Source organism: Colletotrichum graminicola, assembly GCF_000149035.1.
Source record: "Colletotrichum graminicola M1.001 genomic scaffold supercont1.37, whole genome shotgun sequence".
In the NCBI taxonomy this organism is placed as follows: Eukaryota; Fungi; Ascomycota; class Sordariomycetes; order Glomerellales; family Glomerellaceae; genus Colletotrichum; species Colletotrichum graminicola.
Window position 1 is genome coordinate 215,791 of NW_007361041.1, and position 13,719 is coordinate 229,509.

The 13,719-nt window shown below is 55.8% G+C and overlaps 4 protein-coding genes across 4 annotated transcripts in view; all 4 read right to left on the bottom strand.

The window, feature by feature from the left end:
* GLRG_08226 (alpha/beta hydrolase fold protein) overlaps positions 1-648 on the bottom strand; it is a gene marked incomplete at both ends in the record, with an annotated part of 1,576 nt that extends 928 nt beyond the window's left edge. The window contains 2 exons of the mRNA XM_008098911.1: positions 26-353; positions 431-648. Coding sequence (XP_008097102.1) covers positions 26-353; positions 431-648 — 546 coding nt within the window. The remainder of the gene's footprint in view (positions 1-25; positions 354-430) is intronic.
* A 1,921-nt stretch (positions 649-2,569) lies between these two features.
* Positions 2,570-3,193, bottom strand: GLRG_08227 (uncharacterized protein; the record flags this gene model as incomplete). Its single annotated transcript, XM_008098912.1, has 1 exon — positions 2,570-3,193. One exon carries the CDS (start codon positions 3,191-3,193, stop codon positions 2,570-2,572), a length of 624 nt encoding a protein of 207 aa, XP_008097103.1.
* Positions 3,194-3,900: 707 nt separating this feature from the next.
* Positions 3,901-7,123, bottom strand: GLRG_08228 (SIT4 phosphatase-associated protein; the record flags this gene model as incomplete). Its single annotated transcript, XM_008098913.1, has 3 exons — positions 3,901-4,692; positions 4,745-6,388; positions 6,455-7,123. The coding sequence occupies 3 exons, from the start codon at positions 7,121-7,123 to the stop codon at positions 3,901-3,903; spliced, it is 3,105 nt and encodes a 1,034-aa protein (XP_008097104.1).
* Positions 7,124-10,894: 3,771 nt separating this feature from the next.
* Positions 10,895-13,151, bottom strand: GLRG_08229 (arginosuccinate synthase; the record flags this gene model as incomplete). The annotated part of the gene is made up of 18 exons (XM_008098914.1): positions 10,895-10,933; positions 10,984-11,022; positions 11,082-11,213; positions 11,317-11,449; positions 11,504-11,555; positions 11,603-11,651; positions 11,710-11,934; positions 11,987-12,057; positions 12,109-12,145; positions 12,203-12,313; positions 12,364-12,392; positions 12,449-12,564; positions 12,630-12,664; positions 12,721-12,743; positions 12,809-12,864; positions 12,918-12,970; positions 13,050-13,062; positions 13,126-13,151. 18 exons carry the CDS (start codon positions 13,149-13,151, stop codon positions 10,895-10,897), a joined length of 1,239 nt encoding a protein of 412 aa, XP_008097105.1.
* Positions 13,152-13,719: the final 568 nt, after the last annotated feature.

The following is a 13,719-nucleotide window of genomic DNA, read 5'->3' on the forward strand; positions in this document are numbered from 1 at the left end:
GGCGCCGCCGTCGCGTGCCCCGGACGGACGGCATCTGCGACAGGCACAGCGCGAGGTTGCCGCCCGCGCTGAAGCCGCCGAGCGCGACGCGCGCCCTATCGATCGGCAGGGACTCGTCGGCGATGGCGGCGAGGAAGAGCGCCTCGAGGTCGTGCAGCGCGTGCGGCCACGGCGTCCAGGGGGCCTTCCAGTAGTGTAGCGCGATGACGAGGACGCCGTTGAGGTCGGCAAAGCTGCGGTTCCACGTGTCGTCGTCGTCGGGGACGCCGATGCAGAAGCCGCCGCCGTGGATCGTGAAGAGCGTCGGGAGCGACTGCGGTGATGTCTGGTCGTAGTCGGAGGGGAAGAAGATGCTGTTCTCCAGGGTCAGACATTCTGTCCGCCCACACGAAGCTCGTTTCTCTTGTTCGGGGCACAAATTGGAACATACCGTATAGGCAAGGCCTTTCTGCAGTCATACTGCTTGATGAGGTCGGGTCGCATGGTGGGCGGATAGAAGTACGACACGCACGCCTCGAAGCCGGCCTTCTGGAAGTACCATTGCTGCAGCGACGAGATCTTGGTCCCGTACACGACGCGTTTGAGCCAGGACGCCACCGGTTGTTGGACGTGGTCGCTGCCGGGCTCTGCGTTCCCCGCGAAACCCATGGCTGGCTTGTTGTCGTTGGGGTATCCTGTCGCTGAGGCTTCCATCGAGGGCGATCTCAGGTGTGTTATATGGGCCACAAGATGCTTCTTCCGGACGCGATGAACGAACGTGTCTCGTATACAGGGAGCTCTGGAGGATCTTCTGCCGGGTGGCGATGACGATAGACGATGACGGCGAGGAAGACGACAACGACGACGACGACGACGACGGCTCGGATACAATTACAATAGTGGCAACGACTGACGACAACTAGGTACGGAGTCGGGTAGGTGGAAATTTCCGAGAGAGAAGCTGCCAGAACAATACGAAGCGCGTTAGCCCAAGTTTCTCCTCGTACAGACGACGGACGACTTCAGGCTGGGACGGGGAGGGCGGCAGGCCACAGAGACAACATCATCGTGCGTCTGGGCGCATTGGGAGGGGAGGGAGGACCGTGAGGAAGTACACCAAAGAGAATAAAGGGACGGAGTAAAGGCGCAGTCCCGTCGGCGTGCCGGGCTCTCGGTTTCAACGAGTTCTAGGCTCTCCGGTAGCGACTTGACCCTGATGAACGAGAGACGCAGAGTGGGAGAGCCCTTGCGGCGGGAACTACAGAGACGCCGAGTGCCCGTGGGCGACGATGTCGATGCAGGAGGAAGGGGCGCGCGGGGAGAGGTGGCGGATGGGAGAAGGGGGGGTGGGTGGAGGGCACAGGACAGGACAGGACAGGACAGGACAGGACAGGATGCATTTCGGACGAGAGACGCAGGGCGGCGGACAGACTAGACTCACGGGTAGATAGATGGCGATGTAGAAGAGGAGGGCGCCTGCGGAGAGCGCGCGGGAGACCATTGTTATGATGGTCGACTCGGGCATCGTGGCGGACGGCTGCGTCGCTGGCATCTTTTCCTCCGTGTACCGGTTTTTGCGATCAACTTTCCACTTCTCCCCTGGACAGAGAGCAGAAGGACGGACAGAGAGAGAGAGAGAGAGAGAGAGAGAGAGAGAGAGAGAGAGAGTGAGTGAGTGAGTGAGCCAGGAACAAGGGGCGACGTGTGGATGGCCAAGTTCATGCCGCCGCTGTCATGTCAAACACTAGGTCGGGTTCGAGCTCAGATCGCGCATTGTCCGGACGGAGCACTTTTGCATGATTGCATGTGCTTCGGCCCCAGTGCGTGTTTCTAGTTTCTTGGAGTCAAGAGAGGAGGGGAGGGGAGGGGAGATGGTTTAGATTTCCCCCGCCGCCGGAGCTTTGTCCAAGACACTCACTACCCCTTATCGTTATCGCCTTAATAAACCCCCTTGGCAAAGCAATGTCTAAGTCTAAGCTCGAGCTATTTGGGGGACGGAGGGGAGACCCCTGATGAGCCTAGGGGTCCCTCGAGGACAACGATGGATGGATGGATGGATCCATGGGCCGTCCCATCATCTTGCCAACTCCACAAAACGTGCATTTAACCCGATGGCCCTTCTCTCTTAATACTTATGTTCAGAGTGTGAGGAATTTTTTTTCCTTCTCTTTTCTTTTGGCGTGCGGACAGTAACCCGCGTGGTTTGGCTAAAGACCACCATCTTCCGCGGCTGGTTCGTGGCCGGAGCTCCGGCAGGCCTTCCGATCCCGGTCCGGGGAATTCTGCTCCACAGCTATCGTCAACTCGGTTGTAATTGCGGCTGGAAGAACTACCTGGCTGGGAGCCGCAGAAATCCATGGTGAATTTTCGCATAATACGTAGAAACAATCAAGTCCTCTCTCTGTCTCTCTCTCTCCAGAGTCAGAAGACCCCAACTTGACTCGAGGAACGCCTGGACTCGTGCATGTTCTCCATTCCAATCCTACTCTACAGCTGTGTAAGCGTAAACGAAACACATAATAGTACAAAAAAACGGTTGGCCCGTAACCGTCTACCCAGTGCATTCAGCCATCATTGTCGTCTACTCATTTCACAGGCCCGACGGTTTCTGCACCACCACCTCCTCCTCATCATCGGGATCCTCAATGCTCGTCCGGCGGGCAGCCTCGATGGCCGCCTGGACCGGCTTCTCATCGTCTCCCGTAGCTGCGTCGTCTGTAGACCCATTGTCTGCGTCAGGCTTGTCGTCCTTGCCATCTTTCTTGCCCGCGAACGGCCACAGGCCGCCGAAGGCTTTGCCCCCGGCCCCTCCCGGTGACGGGTACACGGCAAGGGGCCTCAAGATGCTCTTGTCGTTGGGATCCGTTCCTGGCGCCGGTTCCACCTCGGGCATCGCAAAATCGCCAAACTCCTCGTCTTCCTCGTCTGCGTCCGAGTCGTCCTGCCCGTCAAACTCTGCGCTCTGGCCCTGCTGTCCCCCGCCACGCCACCAAGATGCTTGGTCAGATTGGCCCCATGCACCCGACATTACTCCAGCCGCACCCGGGCCTTGGCGGCCGCCATCGTCCTCGTCGCTCGAGTTCTCCTCATCGTCCTCGTCGTCCGCGAATGGATTCGTCAGCCTTTCGCCCTCGCCAGATTCCGCTTTGTCGTCCTTTTCCCCCTCGCCATTCTCATCGCGAGATGCGGCCGCGGCTGCATTCTTCTGATGCATTGCTAACCGGGCCGCGAGTTGAAGTCGAGCTCTCGACGGCGGCGTGTTCAGTGGTGGCGGCGGCGGGGGAGGCGGCGGGATTGATGGCGGGTTTAGAGATGACGAGTTGCTCAGAGGGTCGGTGTAGGCCCGGAACTAGAGAAGCGAGTGTTAGCTGCGGCGGCCCGTCTCCCGATAACGGCGCACAAGGTAGAAAAGACTCCCGGAAGCAAGTCTTCGTCATCGTCGTGACGCAGTCATAGGGGGAGAAGGAGGAGGACCCTGTTCCCGAGAGGTTGCAGCGGATAAGAAAAGTCCAAAGTTGCCTGGTATCCCAAGGAACCGACGCCGGCGCGAACGGGGACATGTAATCCTACACTACTCGCCGCCCCAGTACATCAAGAGCACGCCCCAACACCGCCCAACGTTCCCGCATGTCCTCCCGGGCTACTTCATTCCTCCGTACCGCCGCCCACGCTATCTCTAGTCATTGTCCGCCTAAGCCATACCATCATGCTGAGGGGAGGCCGAATCATGTACATGTCCTCGTCCGATTCCTCGTCACCGAGTTCATCGGCCCAAACTTCCTGGTCATCATGATATACAAACACCGGTTCCCCGTCGTCTCCGGACACTTCTATCTCGAATCCAACGTCGTAACCGGCGCCGTCTGTGCTATCCTCTCGGGTTCTGCGAATACAATAGGGTCTTTCTTTCTCGTCTGCGCACTACGCATCTCTTTTCGAATCCTTGTCCCCGTCGGAATCCGGGTTGTTGTCAAGAAGTGATTGCGTCCAGGGGTCCAACGCAGGCGGTTCCGTCTCACGCAGCTCTGAGAGCACATCACTCACCTCGTTACCAACATCGTCCTCGTTCTCCTCTTCGCCCTCGTCTTCTTCGTCGCTAGAGCTGCCGAAGCCGGACATGAGAGTGCCCGAGCTGATGGCAAACGGACCGATGCCGTTGCCGCCGCCTTCTTGAAGGTCCGTGTTGCCGTTGAGTCCGGCCTCGGCAAGGGCGCTAGAGCCGGTATTCCCTTGCGAGTTGGAAAAGGATGATCCAAGGCCGGAAAGACCGACGGCCGCCAACCCGCTGCCAGACATGCCGGCGCGGTTGCCCAGTGCCACCTCGGGGCGGACACCGCCTAGGATGGCGTTGTCTCGCTCGCGTGTCTCGGCCAGTGCACCCTCTACGTAGCTGATCCATCGCGGGTCCATAACCCGTTCGAGGACAGTCTCTGACAAGAGCTCCGGGGGGTGTCGTTCCGTAAACTTGACCACCTCTTCAGCGATCAAAGTCAGATGGCCCATGTACCCCATGCGAGTCTTCATCTTGGCCTGTGACTCGTCGCTAGCGAGCTGGCCATTGATAATTGCCGTCGTGATGTCCGCGGCCTCGAATAGTGATATCGCCAGGGTCGGGTTGTAACCCCTGTCCATGGGCCCGTTGAAAACCTGCTGAACAATATCATACACCACGTTATGGAGAAAGTTGTTCCAGGGGTAGGCAAAGAAGAAGGACTGCTCGCGTGTCAGCCCGGCCACATGTCACGTCCCGTCACAGTCAACTCACCAGGATTGTAGGCACAACGCGGTGTTCCACAAACTGAACCTTGAGGTAATCGCCAACCACCGGCTTCACAGTGCTCGGGTCGGGCCGCTGAGGAACCGCAGGCGGCAAGTCACCGGCCTCCATCTCCGCACCGTGATCCGCTCCCGAGGGCGCCGGGGCCTCTGGCGCTTCGGGAACCTCGGGAGCCACGGGCACCTCGGGGGCTGGCGCAGTCGCCGTATCTTTTCTCTGCTCCGGCTCGCTCTGCACCGCTCTCGAGCCATTATCAGTCACTGACATGGAGAACAAAGGCGCCGGCATGTCTTCGGGGTGCTGTGGAGAGTCGTCGGAAACCGCGGCAGAGGTTTCTGCGGGCTCGGTCTTTGCCTCGGACTCGGTGGCGCTAGGGGTGTAGACGACTGACGAGTCAGACTCGTCACCCTTCTGGTTCTCCTCGGAAACCGGAGCTTGATCCGTCTTGTCGTTGAGGGAAAGTTCCTCCACCTTGGTGACGGTGGCGTCCTCGGCGGTCTTGTCGTCTTCGGGGTCGGGTTTCGCGTCCTTCTCTGTCTCTGTAACAGCCGCCTCTTCCTCGGCCGGCACATCACTCTTGACGTCAGCAACTTCTGGCTTCGCCTCCTTGTCGGCGCTGGGTTCGGAGTCCACCGCGGCGGGGGCCTCTTCGCTCGCGGGGGTCTTGGGCTTGCTCGGCGAAAGGGGCGCAACGACCAGATCGGGGTCATCAAACTGCTGCTCCTTGATCCTGGTGTCCGCGACGAGCAGCCTAGGCGAGCTCAGCGGCTCGTCCACAAAGTCGTCCTCGTCCTTGTCCAAGAAGGACGCAGGCGGGGCTGCGACGGGAATCTCTTCTTCGGCCTTGATAAATTCGTGGGACGTGTCTTCGTTCATTTCGCGGCTTGGTTCAACCTCTTCGAATCCGTCATCGTCTGAGATATTGGTTACCTCTAAACGGCGTCCCTCCTCGGGAGAAGAATGCCCAATGCGCATCGTCGAGTCGTCGGTGGACAAGGGTGCTTCTTCTCCGCGGTTTGGGGTAAGCTTACCCTCCATTCTCAAGCGCTGACGCTCGGCATCTCTGGATGCAATCAAATCTTCGGAGCCGACTTCGTTCAGCAGGCCCATGTTACTGCAGTGGAGCAGCTCGGCCATCAACTCGCACGTCTTAAATCGGTCGAATCCGAGGGGCTCGATCTTGTCGCCAAAGGTAGATCCCAGTCGCTGTTTCTTGACGGGGGAGTTCATGATGAGGTTGACAAAGTCGGGGACGTGCTGGGCGAATAGGCGGAGGAGGGTGCCTAGGTAGATTGGATCGCGGCTCGACGGGACGGAGTTGGTTTCGGTGCCGACGTCAGGGTCGTAGTCGGAGTTGTTCTTCCGGATCACTTCAATGATGATGCCAACACCGACGGTCAACGGGTTTCCACCTCCTAACATGTACTTGATCAGCTGCTCAATGCAAGGTTGCGACACCAGCTGGCGGGTAAGTTCGTTGGGGCCGATGCACTGTTGCTCGTTCTGGGAAGCGTTGGCAGAAATGGTAATGATGGCCTTGATGAAGTCGCCTGCGGCCGTCTGCACGACCCAGCTGTGCTCTGGGCTGAGACACGAGAGCAGAGTCGGTACAACATCTTGGGAGTGAAGCCACTAGATGGAGAGAAGGTCTTGTCAGTCCGGGGCGTTAGCAAACAAGCGAGCTACGCCGAAACTTACCTCCACGATGCCCTGGCCGCCCTCGGTGCGGTCGAGGGCAATGATCTTGAGGAGCAGGTCCATGATCATGGGGCACTCGACGTGACGGAGAAGGTCGGGGACGGCGTCGGGCAAGGACTTGAGCAGGATGACCATTTCCTCCGTCTTCTTATCGAACAAGGCCTCGTTGACCTTTGTGAAGTAGCTGGCCTGCAGAGGGTCGAGGGGCGTAGGGCGCTTGAGGAACTGCCAGAAGTCGCGAACCAGATGCTGGTTTTCCATCATGGCTTCGTAGATGGACCAGGTGTCGGATGACAGGACCTCGGCAGCAACGTAGGCATAGCGATTCCGCTTCTTCTCTTGCTCCTCCTCTTCATTCTCGGGTTCGGTGGCTCGCGAGGAGGCGCGAGGTCTTGAGAAGGGGAGGAGGCGGCCCTTGGTCTTGGTTCCTTCGACGGGTTCGTCAGGTTCCGGGGCAGCAACGGGCTCGAGTTTGGGTGCAACGACATATTCGAGCAGTGTCTTGAGGACGTTGTCCTCTCGGAGGTACTCGATGAGCTTCGTGTTGTGCTGCTTGAGCTCTTGGATAAGGTCGCTCTCGTCGAGGAGGTCTTCGACGGTGAAATCGGGTTTCTCGAGGATGGTGTCGATGGTGGATATGTTGGCGTAACCGCCAAATCGCCAGAACATGGTAACGGTGTTGAGAGACGACCTATGTCACGGCGCCCGACGAGTCGCGGCGACGATTGACACAGAACAAGGAAATGGTTGATTGAGCAACAGTCCCAGAATGGAGCATGCGAAGGTCGGACACCAGCCGGGATGGACAAGGGCGAATGGGGGTTTGCAAAAACAAGAATACAGTTGGAGGATAACGAATGCTAGATGTCGTCGTATTGGATGCCAGAGCCTCGAGGCATGCGAAAGGTCGTACGTCGTCCGTCAGTATGGGTATCGATCAGTCAATCCGGATGCAGCTGGTTGGAGCGACGGAACAAGGTCAGCAACGCGATCCACGGAGCGGGTGATGTTAAGCGGTTGGTAGGTTGGAAAAGGAGGAGGAGAAGGAGGAGGAGGCGATCAGATGCGGTGGTCAAGTGTGCAGGTGATGTCGCCGGCGGAGGGGAGGGGCCGGCGCATCGGACCAAAAAAAAAAAAAAAGAGGAGCTGATTGATAATGGAGGGGGGAAAAGATGAGGGAAAATTCGGTGCAGCTTGCGACGGTAGAACCACCACGGAGAGAGTGATAGAGAGTCAGAGAGTGTGTGAGAGAGATAGCAGGGATGGGTGGGACACCAGATGTCCGACGCCGACTGATAGTGAGATTGTGTTGCAGATGTCGACCTGACAGTCAGCGCGCACGCGTGCACTGTCTTGAGGCGGATGAGGCAGCGAGAGTGAGTGAGTCGAGTGGGAGGGGAGGAGGGGGGAGGAGAGACAGAGCAGACGGAGAGTGCAGTAGGGCAAGGGGAGGTGGTGCAAAGTGGAAAAGGCGTACCTACTACGGTGTAGGTAATATGCGTATGTGTGCGTCACTCCAAGCCTCGTTTAGAATAGAATGAGGGATCCGGATGCCGGGGGGCCTTTCTTCGGGCTTGGGTAGTGATGGTTGTCGTCAGGTCGTCAAGGTGGCGGAGGGATTTGGGAATCGTGGGATGGCGGTGTCGCTCTGTGGGGGTGAGTGGAGGGAATGTTTAGGAACACATCAATAAGCGTGAGCAGCGAGACGATGAGATGGGACAATGAATGAACGTCGTCGAGATTTGGATCGGATTGCGCAGCAGTATAGGATGGATAGTGCAAGGACGGTTAGGTAAGATAGCCTCGGGAGGAATCCGTACACTACCCAACCTGTGGCCCAATCAATCGTTGACTCGCTGCTAGCGTTGTCGAGTCGGAGGGGGGGTCAGCCTGTCCCCGGCTTGGTTTGTTTGTGCGGACAGAGTATGTACCGTACCTACACTATGTGTGTAGGTAATGTAGTAGCAGTTTTTTTTGTATAGTAGTAGCAGAGAATATGTGTATGTTGTGTGTTTGTTTGTGAACCGTCGGGTGCAGATGTGGACTGGACCGGTATCCGTGTGTATGTGTATGTGTGTATGTATGAGTGTAATGTGTGTTGTTGTGGTATATGTGTGTGAGTGAGTGAGTGAGTGAGTGCGTGTGTGTGTGTGTGTGTGTGTGTGTGCCCTCGGAGCTGGGGAAGTTGGGCGGCGTGTGGCGCGAGAAGAGAGAGGGGAGGGGGGTAAGTAATACTGTGCGAATGAGTGTGTGTCTTGTCTCTTCCCTCTCCTTCTTTCTCTCTCTCTCCCTCTCTCCTTCTCTCTCTCTACTGTCCCTATCTGGTTTCTTTCTTTCTTGATTTATCCGTTGCTCTCCCTAGCGTATCTATCTTTCTTCAACCACACTCGGACCGAGCAACAACAACACTGGCCGGGATGCCGGGAATGTTGGCCGGGTATTGATTACCATTGGAAGGAGACGCCAGAGGACACACTAAGCACTGAGACTGAGCGCACGAGGCCCTGCAATTGAGGGGGGGCCTGGGAGTGTCCAATGCGTGTATGTCCTCTCGGCACAGAGTAATACTGCTGCAGACCTGTACAGGTATTTCCCTTGTTCCGAGTACGCCGTTTGGCACAGAGTGACGGCAGGGTGAGTTTGTTGTCAATCTGTCATCGTCATCGTCCTTGTTATTTTTTTCAAATTTTTTTCCCCATCATCGCCGTTGCCTGACAAGGGGAAAGGGGGAGAAATCAGGTTGCTGCTCAAGCAGGATGAAGAGATCTGCCAACTTGCTTTCGTCACAGGATGCATACGTACATACTTCGTATGCACGAGGGTTGTTGGGATCATGGAGGGCTAGAGTGGGGTTGAAGTCGTGCCCAGGTACCCAACTCACTCCCCCCCGGTAGTTAGGGCAGATTACGGATAGTTCCAGATTGGGTTGGTTGTATTTGCTTCCCGCCCACTTCTAGGCCCTGCTACCTGCGGGTGTAGTGTACTGTGTGGGAGCGAGAGGAAATGCAGACAAGGTCGAGGTGGTGTCCGTACTGCCTTCACCCCATCCGATGCCCAGTGGCCAAACATCAAGCAACGGAAGCCAAGCAACGTGCTGGCAACAGACCAAGACACGCCAAAAAGCCCACGGCCCGGGAGTCGTGCGTGCAAGACGCAAATCCGGCGGTGGCGGCGCCTTCACCATCAGATTCCGGAGAATACCCATCGAGACGACCGACTCCCGAGCCGCCCACCTAGCCTAGCTCGTTCCGATCGCAGACGACAAAAAAAGCAATGGTGAGACGGTCCGCGCGCCCAGGTCTGTCCCCTCTTTCGGCTCGAGTCTCTTCTTTCCACCCCGTCTTGTTCTGTTGAGACTCTACTGTTATGCACTTCCTTGCTGCAGTGGGATGGGGGTTTCTGGTCCTCGCCTAATTGACCAGACCAGGCCAGACCAGGCCGGAGAAAGAGTCCGAATCTCTTCATTCGCTGTGTCGGGATCCCTTCCCCTCCACCTCTCTCAAAGTATCGAGTAATGAGCGTCGATGAAGGGTCCTTCCCGTGACTTTTGTGTGAATCCGATAGGGTCCGGCCTGACGTGATGCCACCCAAGGCCGGTGGAGTCTGGGATGCCCCTCCATTGCTTCCCTCCCCCCACGCACACACTGGCTGGATAGCTCTCGACTTGCTTTTTGAAGGGCGTCTTGTGCAGCTCGTCTGTTGATTCGTTGCGTTTGCGGCTGTATATAGCAGAAACACGCATATCGAAATGGCAGACGGGGGGAAAGAAAGAGTACGGTAGGACGTACTTGGCGGAAGTACCTCGGCCAAGTGGTTCTGCTTGGAAGGAAGCAACGAGGTACGTACTTACATTCCTTCCTGATGCTAAATCTTCTTGGTTTCATGCATATGCTCCATTAATCCAATAAAATCATTCTATCAGTTAATCCGTTACATCATGACCCTGCATATTTAATGCCTCTCTTATGCTTCCCCAGCCCATCACCAGACAGACTCCGGAGCCAGCTGTGGAGCGAGGCCAAGTCCCAAATGTCGCTTCTCTCTCCCCCCCAGTTCGCAAAGCTGTTCAAACTTCTCTGTCCACAGCCTTGACCCTTCTTTCTTGCTGAAGATATGCTACGAATTGTCTACGTGGATCTGATCCTTGGGAAGCAGGTAATCAAAGTTTCACCGTGGCAGGATTACCCGTTTTGTTAGCCGGTTTTTGGGCAGTCGCAGCGGGCAGCTAACGCGGGGGAAAGTCAGCTCGAGGCATGGAGTTCAGGAGAGTGCATTGCTGCGGCACACACTGAAGTGACGGTTCATCACATAAATGTTGCGCTCTGCACATAACCCTTCATAAACATATATGCCACTTTTGCTTTTTTGGTTCTTAACGGTCAATTCATCTTCCGGGGCGATTCTTTCTTCAAAGTAACCTCGAATCATCCATCTCATTACTTAAAACTTGTAACCAGCTTCCGCCAGCTGTTGGCCATACTACGTGATATTAGCACCACAATCATATAACAAAACGGGATAGTTCATACCTTCTTAAGGCGGATGGACTCGATCGCGATGAAGCCGGTCTAGAAAGTATACGTTAGCCGTTTGCCTTCTTTGACTTCAATGTTGATTCAGAACGTACCGCATCAGCGGGATCGAAGGTAGTGAGGGAGTCCATAGAGGCATCCTCCTCGGAGTACAACTTCTCCGGGGACCTGCGGCCAAGGACGTAGGCTTGGCCCTTGTACAGCTGAAGGCGGACTTCACCGTTAACCTGGAAGAGTCAGTATGATGTTCAATCTCATTCAAGGCAAATCATCCTACCCGTTCTTGGGCGAAGTCGAGGCTTGCTATTAAAAAGGTCAGCATTTATCCACTACCTCGCCATACAGTTTCGACGTACGCTGCAGGAATTCTCTCTCGGGACTGTAGTAGAGACCATTGTAGAGCAGCTGAGACCATTGCTTGCTCAACGTATCGCGGGCAGCCCTCAGACGGCCATCGAGAGTACTAGCATTTAGGGTCAGCTCATTGTATGTGAATAGATAGGTGCATTGCACTCACAGGCCTTCGATCGCGATGTGAGCCACACGAAGGATCGTCATGGCGGGAGAGTCTGAAGAGAGTCAGTACAGGCCTAGGCATGCTAGCGGAATGACTCACCGTAGCAACCCCTAGACTTCAAGCCGATCAAGCGGTTCTCAACGATATCCTGGTACAGTTAGATACAGGTACACCTGGGCTTGCGACAGCGGAGCAGATTGACGTACAATGCGGCCAATGCCATGCTCCTTGCCGAGCGCGTTAAGGAGCTTGAAAACCTCGACGGAATCGGTCACCGTCTGCTGGGTTTCAAGAGTCACAACCTTGACAGGGATACCCTTTTCAAAGTGAATTGTGATGTGGGCAGGGGTATCAGGAGCCTTGAGCGGGGAGACAGTCATGGTCCACATGTCCTCAGGGGGAGTGACGTCGGGGTCCTCAAGCATGCCGGCCTGTTGCAAGTTAGCCATGTTTGTCTGGGCATCCGCGAATAGACAGACTTGCCTCGTACGAGCAGTGCGCGAGATTGGCATCCATCGAGTACGGCTTGGCCTTGGTGGAAGAAACGGGGATGTCTGAGCTATCTTAGCCATCAAAACTCGGCACGAAGATTGATCCAATCTTACTCTTCTGGGCTGCGTATTCAAGAAGATCGTTGCGGCCCTAGTTGGCGACGTTAGTGAGAGAAACATGATGGGGATGGGCAAGCTTGGCACTTACTTGGAAGCGCGAGGTGAACTCGGGCAGACGCCAGGGGCTGATGCACTTGATGCTGGGGTTGATGGTGTAGAATGCGAGCTCGAATCTGACCTGATCGTTTCCTTTGCCGGTCTGTTCCCGTTAGCACCTGAACATAATGCAGAGCCGATGCAAACACTTACGCAACCGTGGGACACAAACTGGCAACCCTCTGTGGAGAAAATCGTCAGCAACGGCATGCCTGTCTGATGGTTCGACACGTCCTACCCCGAGCGGCAGCCCTCATCATGCCGCGGGCGATGACAGGACGAGCCAAGCTGGTACCCAGCAAGTAGGTATCTTCGTATTGTGCGTTGACCCTGACGGCCTTGAAGCAAAGGTCCCTTCACACTCTGTCAGCCAGCGAGTTCGACCGATGGTGTATGTATAGTGCATGCAATGGACTCACTCAACCATTTCGCGCTCGAGATCGTCGATGATCATCTGGTGTCGAGGTAATGAGAATGCAGTCAATTGCAGTTCGGGTCATATCGCGGTACCTTCTTGGCGCCCATCTGGAGAGCTGCGCGTGGTGGAGTCAGAGAGGGGATTCCAGCAAACTTGGAGGGGGGTTCTTCAGTGACTCACCCTTCTTCTCGACGGCAGCCCAGTCCTCCTCCTGGCCAACATTGGCGATATATGCGCTTGTATCGTCAGTAGGGCAGTTCCAGCAGTACAATTGCGAGGGAAAACTAACACGACCTCATATCCCTGGTCAAGCAGCCAGGCGAGAATGGTCGAGGTGTCGAGCTTCAGGATGGATGGTCAATCAGTATGGCCCCCGTTATAGCAATAATAATGGTGTCATTGGGTTCGTTCGGGGACCTACACCACCTGAGTAACTATTGGCGTTGGGTTAGGTTCAATTTGATTCTCCAAGGAAGTCACGGGACAGATAGACGTACGCGAGGCACACGGTACCCTTGGACATGTTGACGAGTTGTTGCAATTGATTGATTGATGTATAGGTAAGTTCAGCTTCTTGGACGCAAGGCAAGGAGGGTTGTTTGGAGGGGTAATGTAATATCTGTTTGGCAAGTCAGAGGGGTGGAGGAAAATTTTTGTTGTGCGCGCGCTCTCTGTCTCTCTCTCGGCAAAACTTTGCTCCTCGAGCCGCATACCTATTTCAGAAGGAACGGCAAAGTTTATCTCCAGCGATCCGCGACTAAGGTACCTACAGTAGTGTACACGTACCGTACGTTATCCAGGCGGTCGGTCCTCTCGAGGACTGCACAGGTAGGTACACAATCGATAGTGACACAATCGGAAAAGTTTATCTCCATCCGTGACAACCCCCCCTGCCTCGCCCCCTGACACTCTCCTGTCGAAATGATTGGCTCTAAGGATTCTTCAGATCTATTGGTTGCAGCCATTTCTTTAGTTGTATGGACCCGTCAGCTGCTTAGGGTCATAACTTTCTAACCTATCCGTAATTAAACAGAAAATCGATACAGCTGCTCCTCAAGACTCATAGTTAATGCTTTTGATCACGTAGGCAG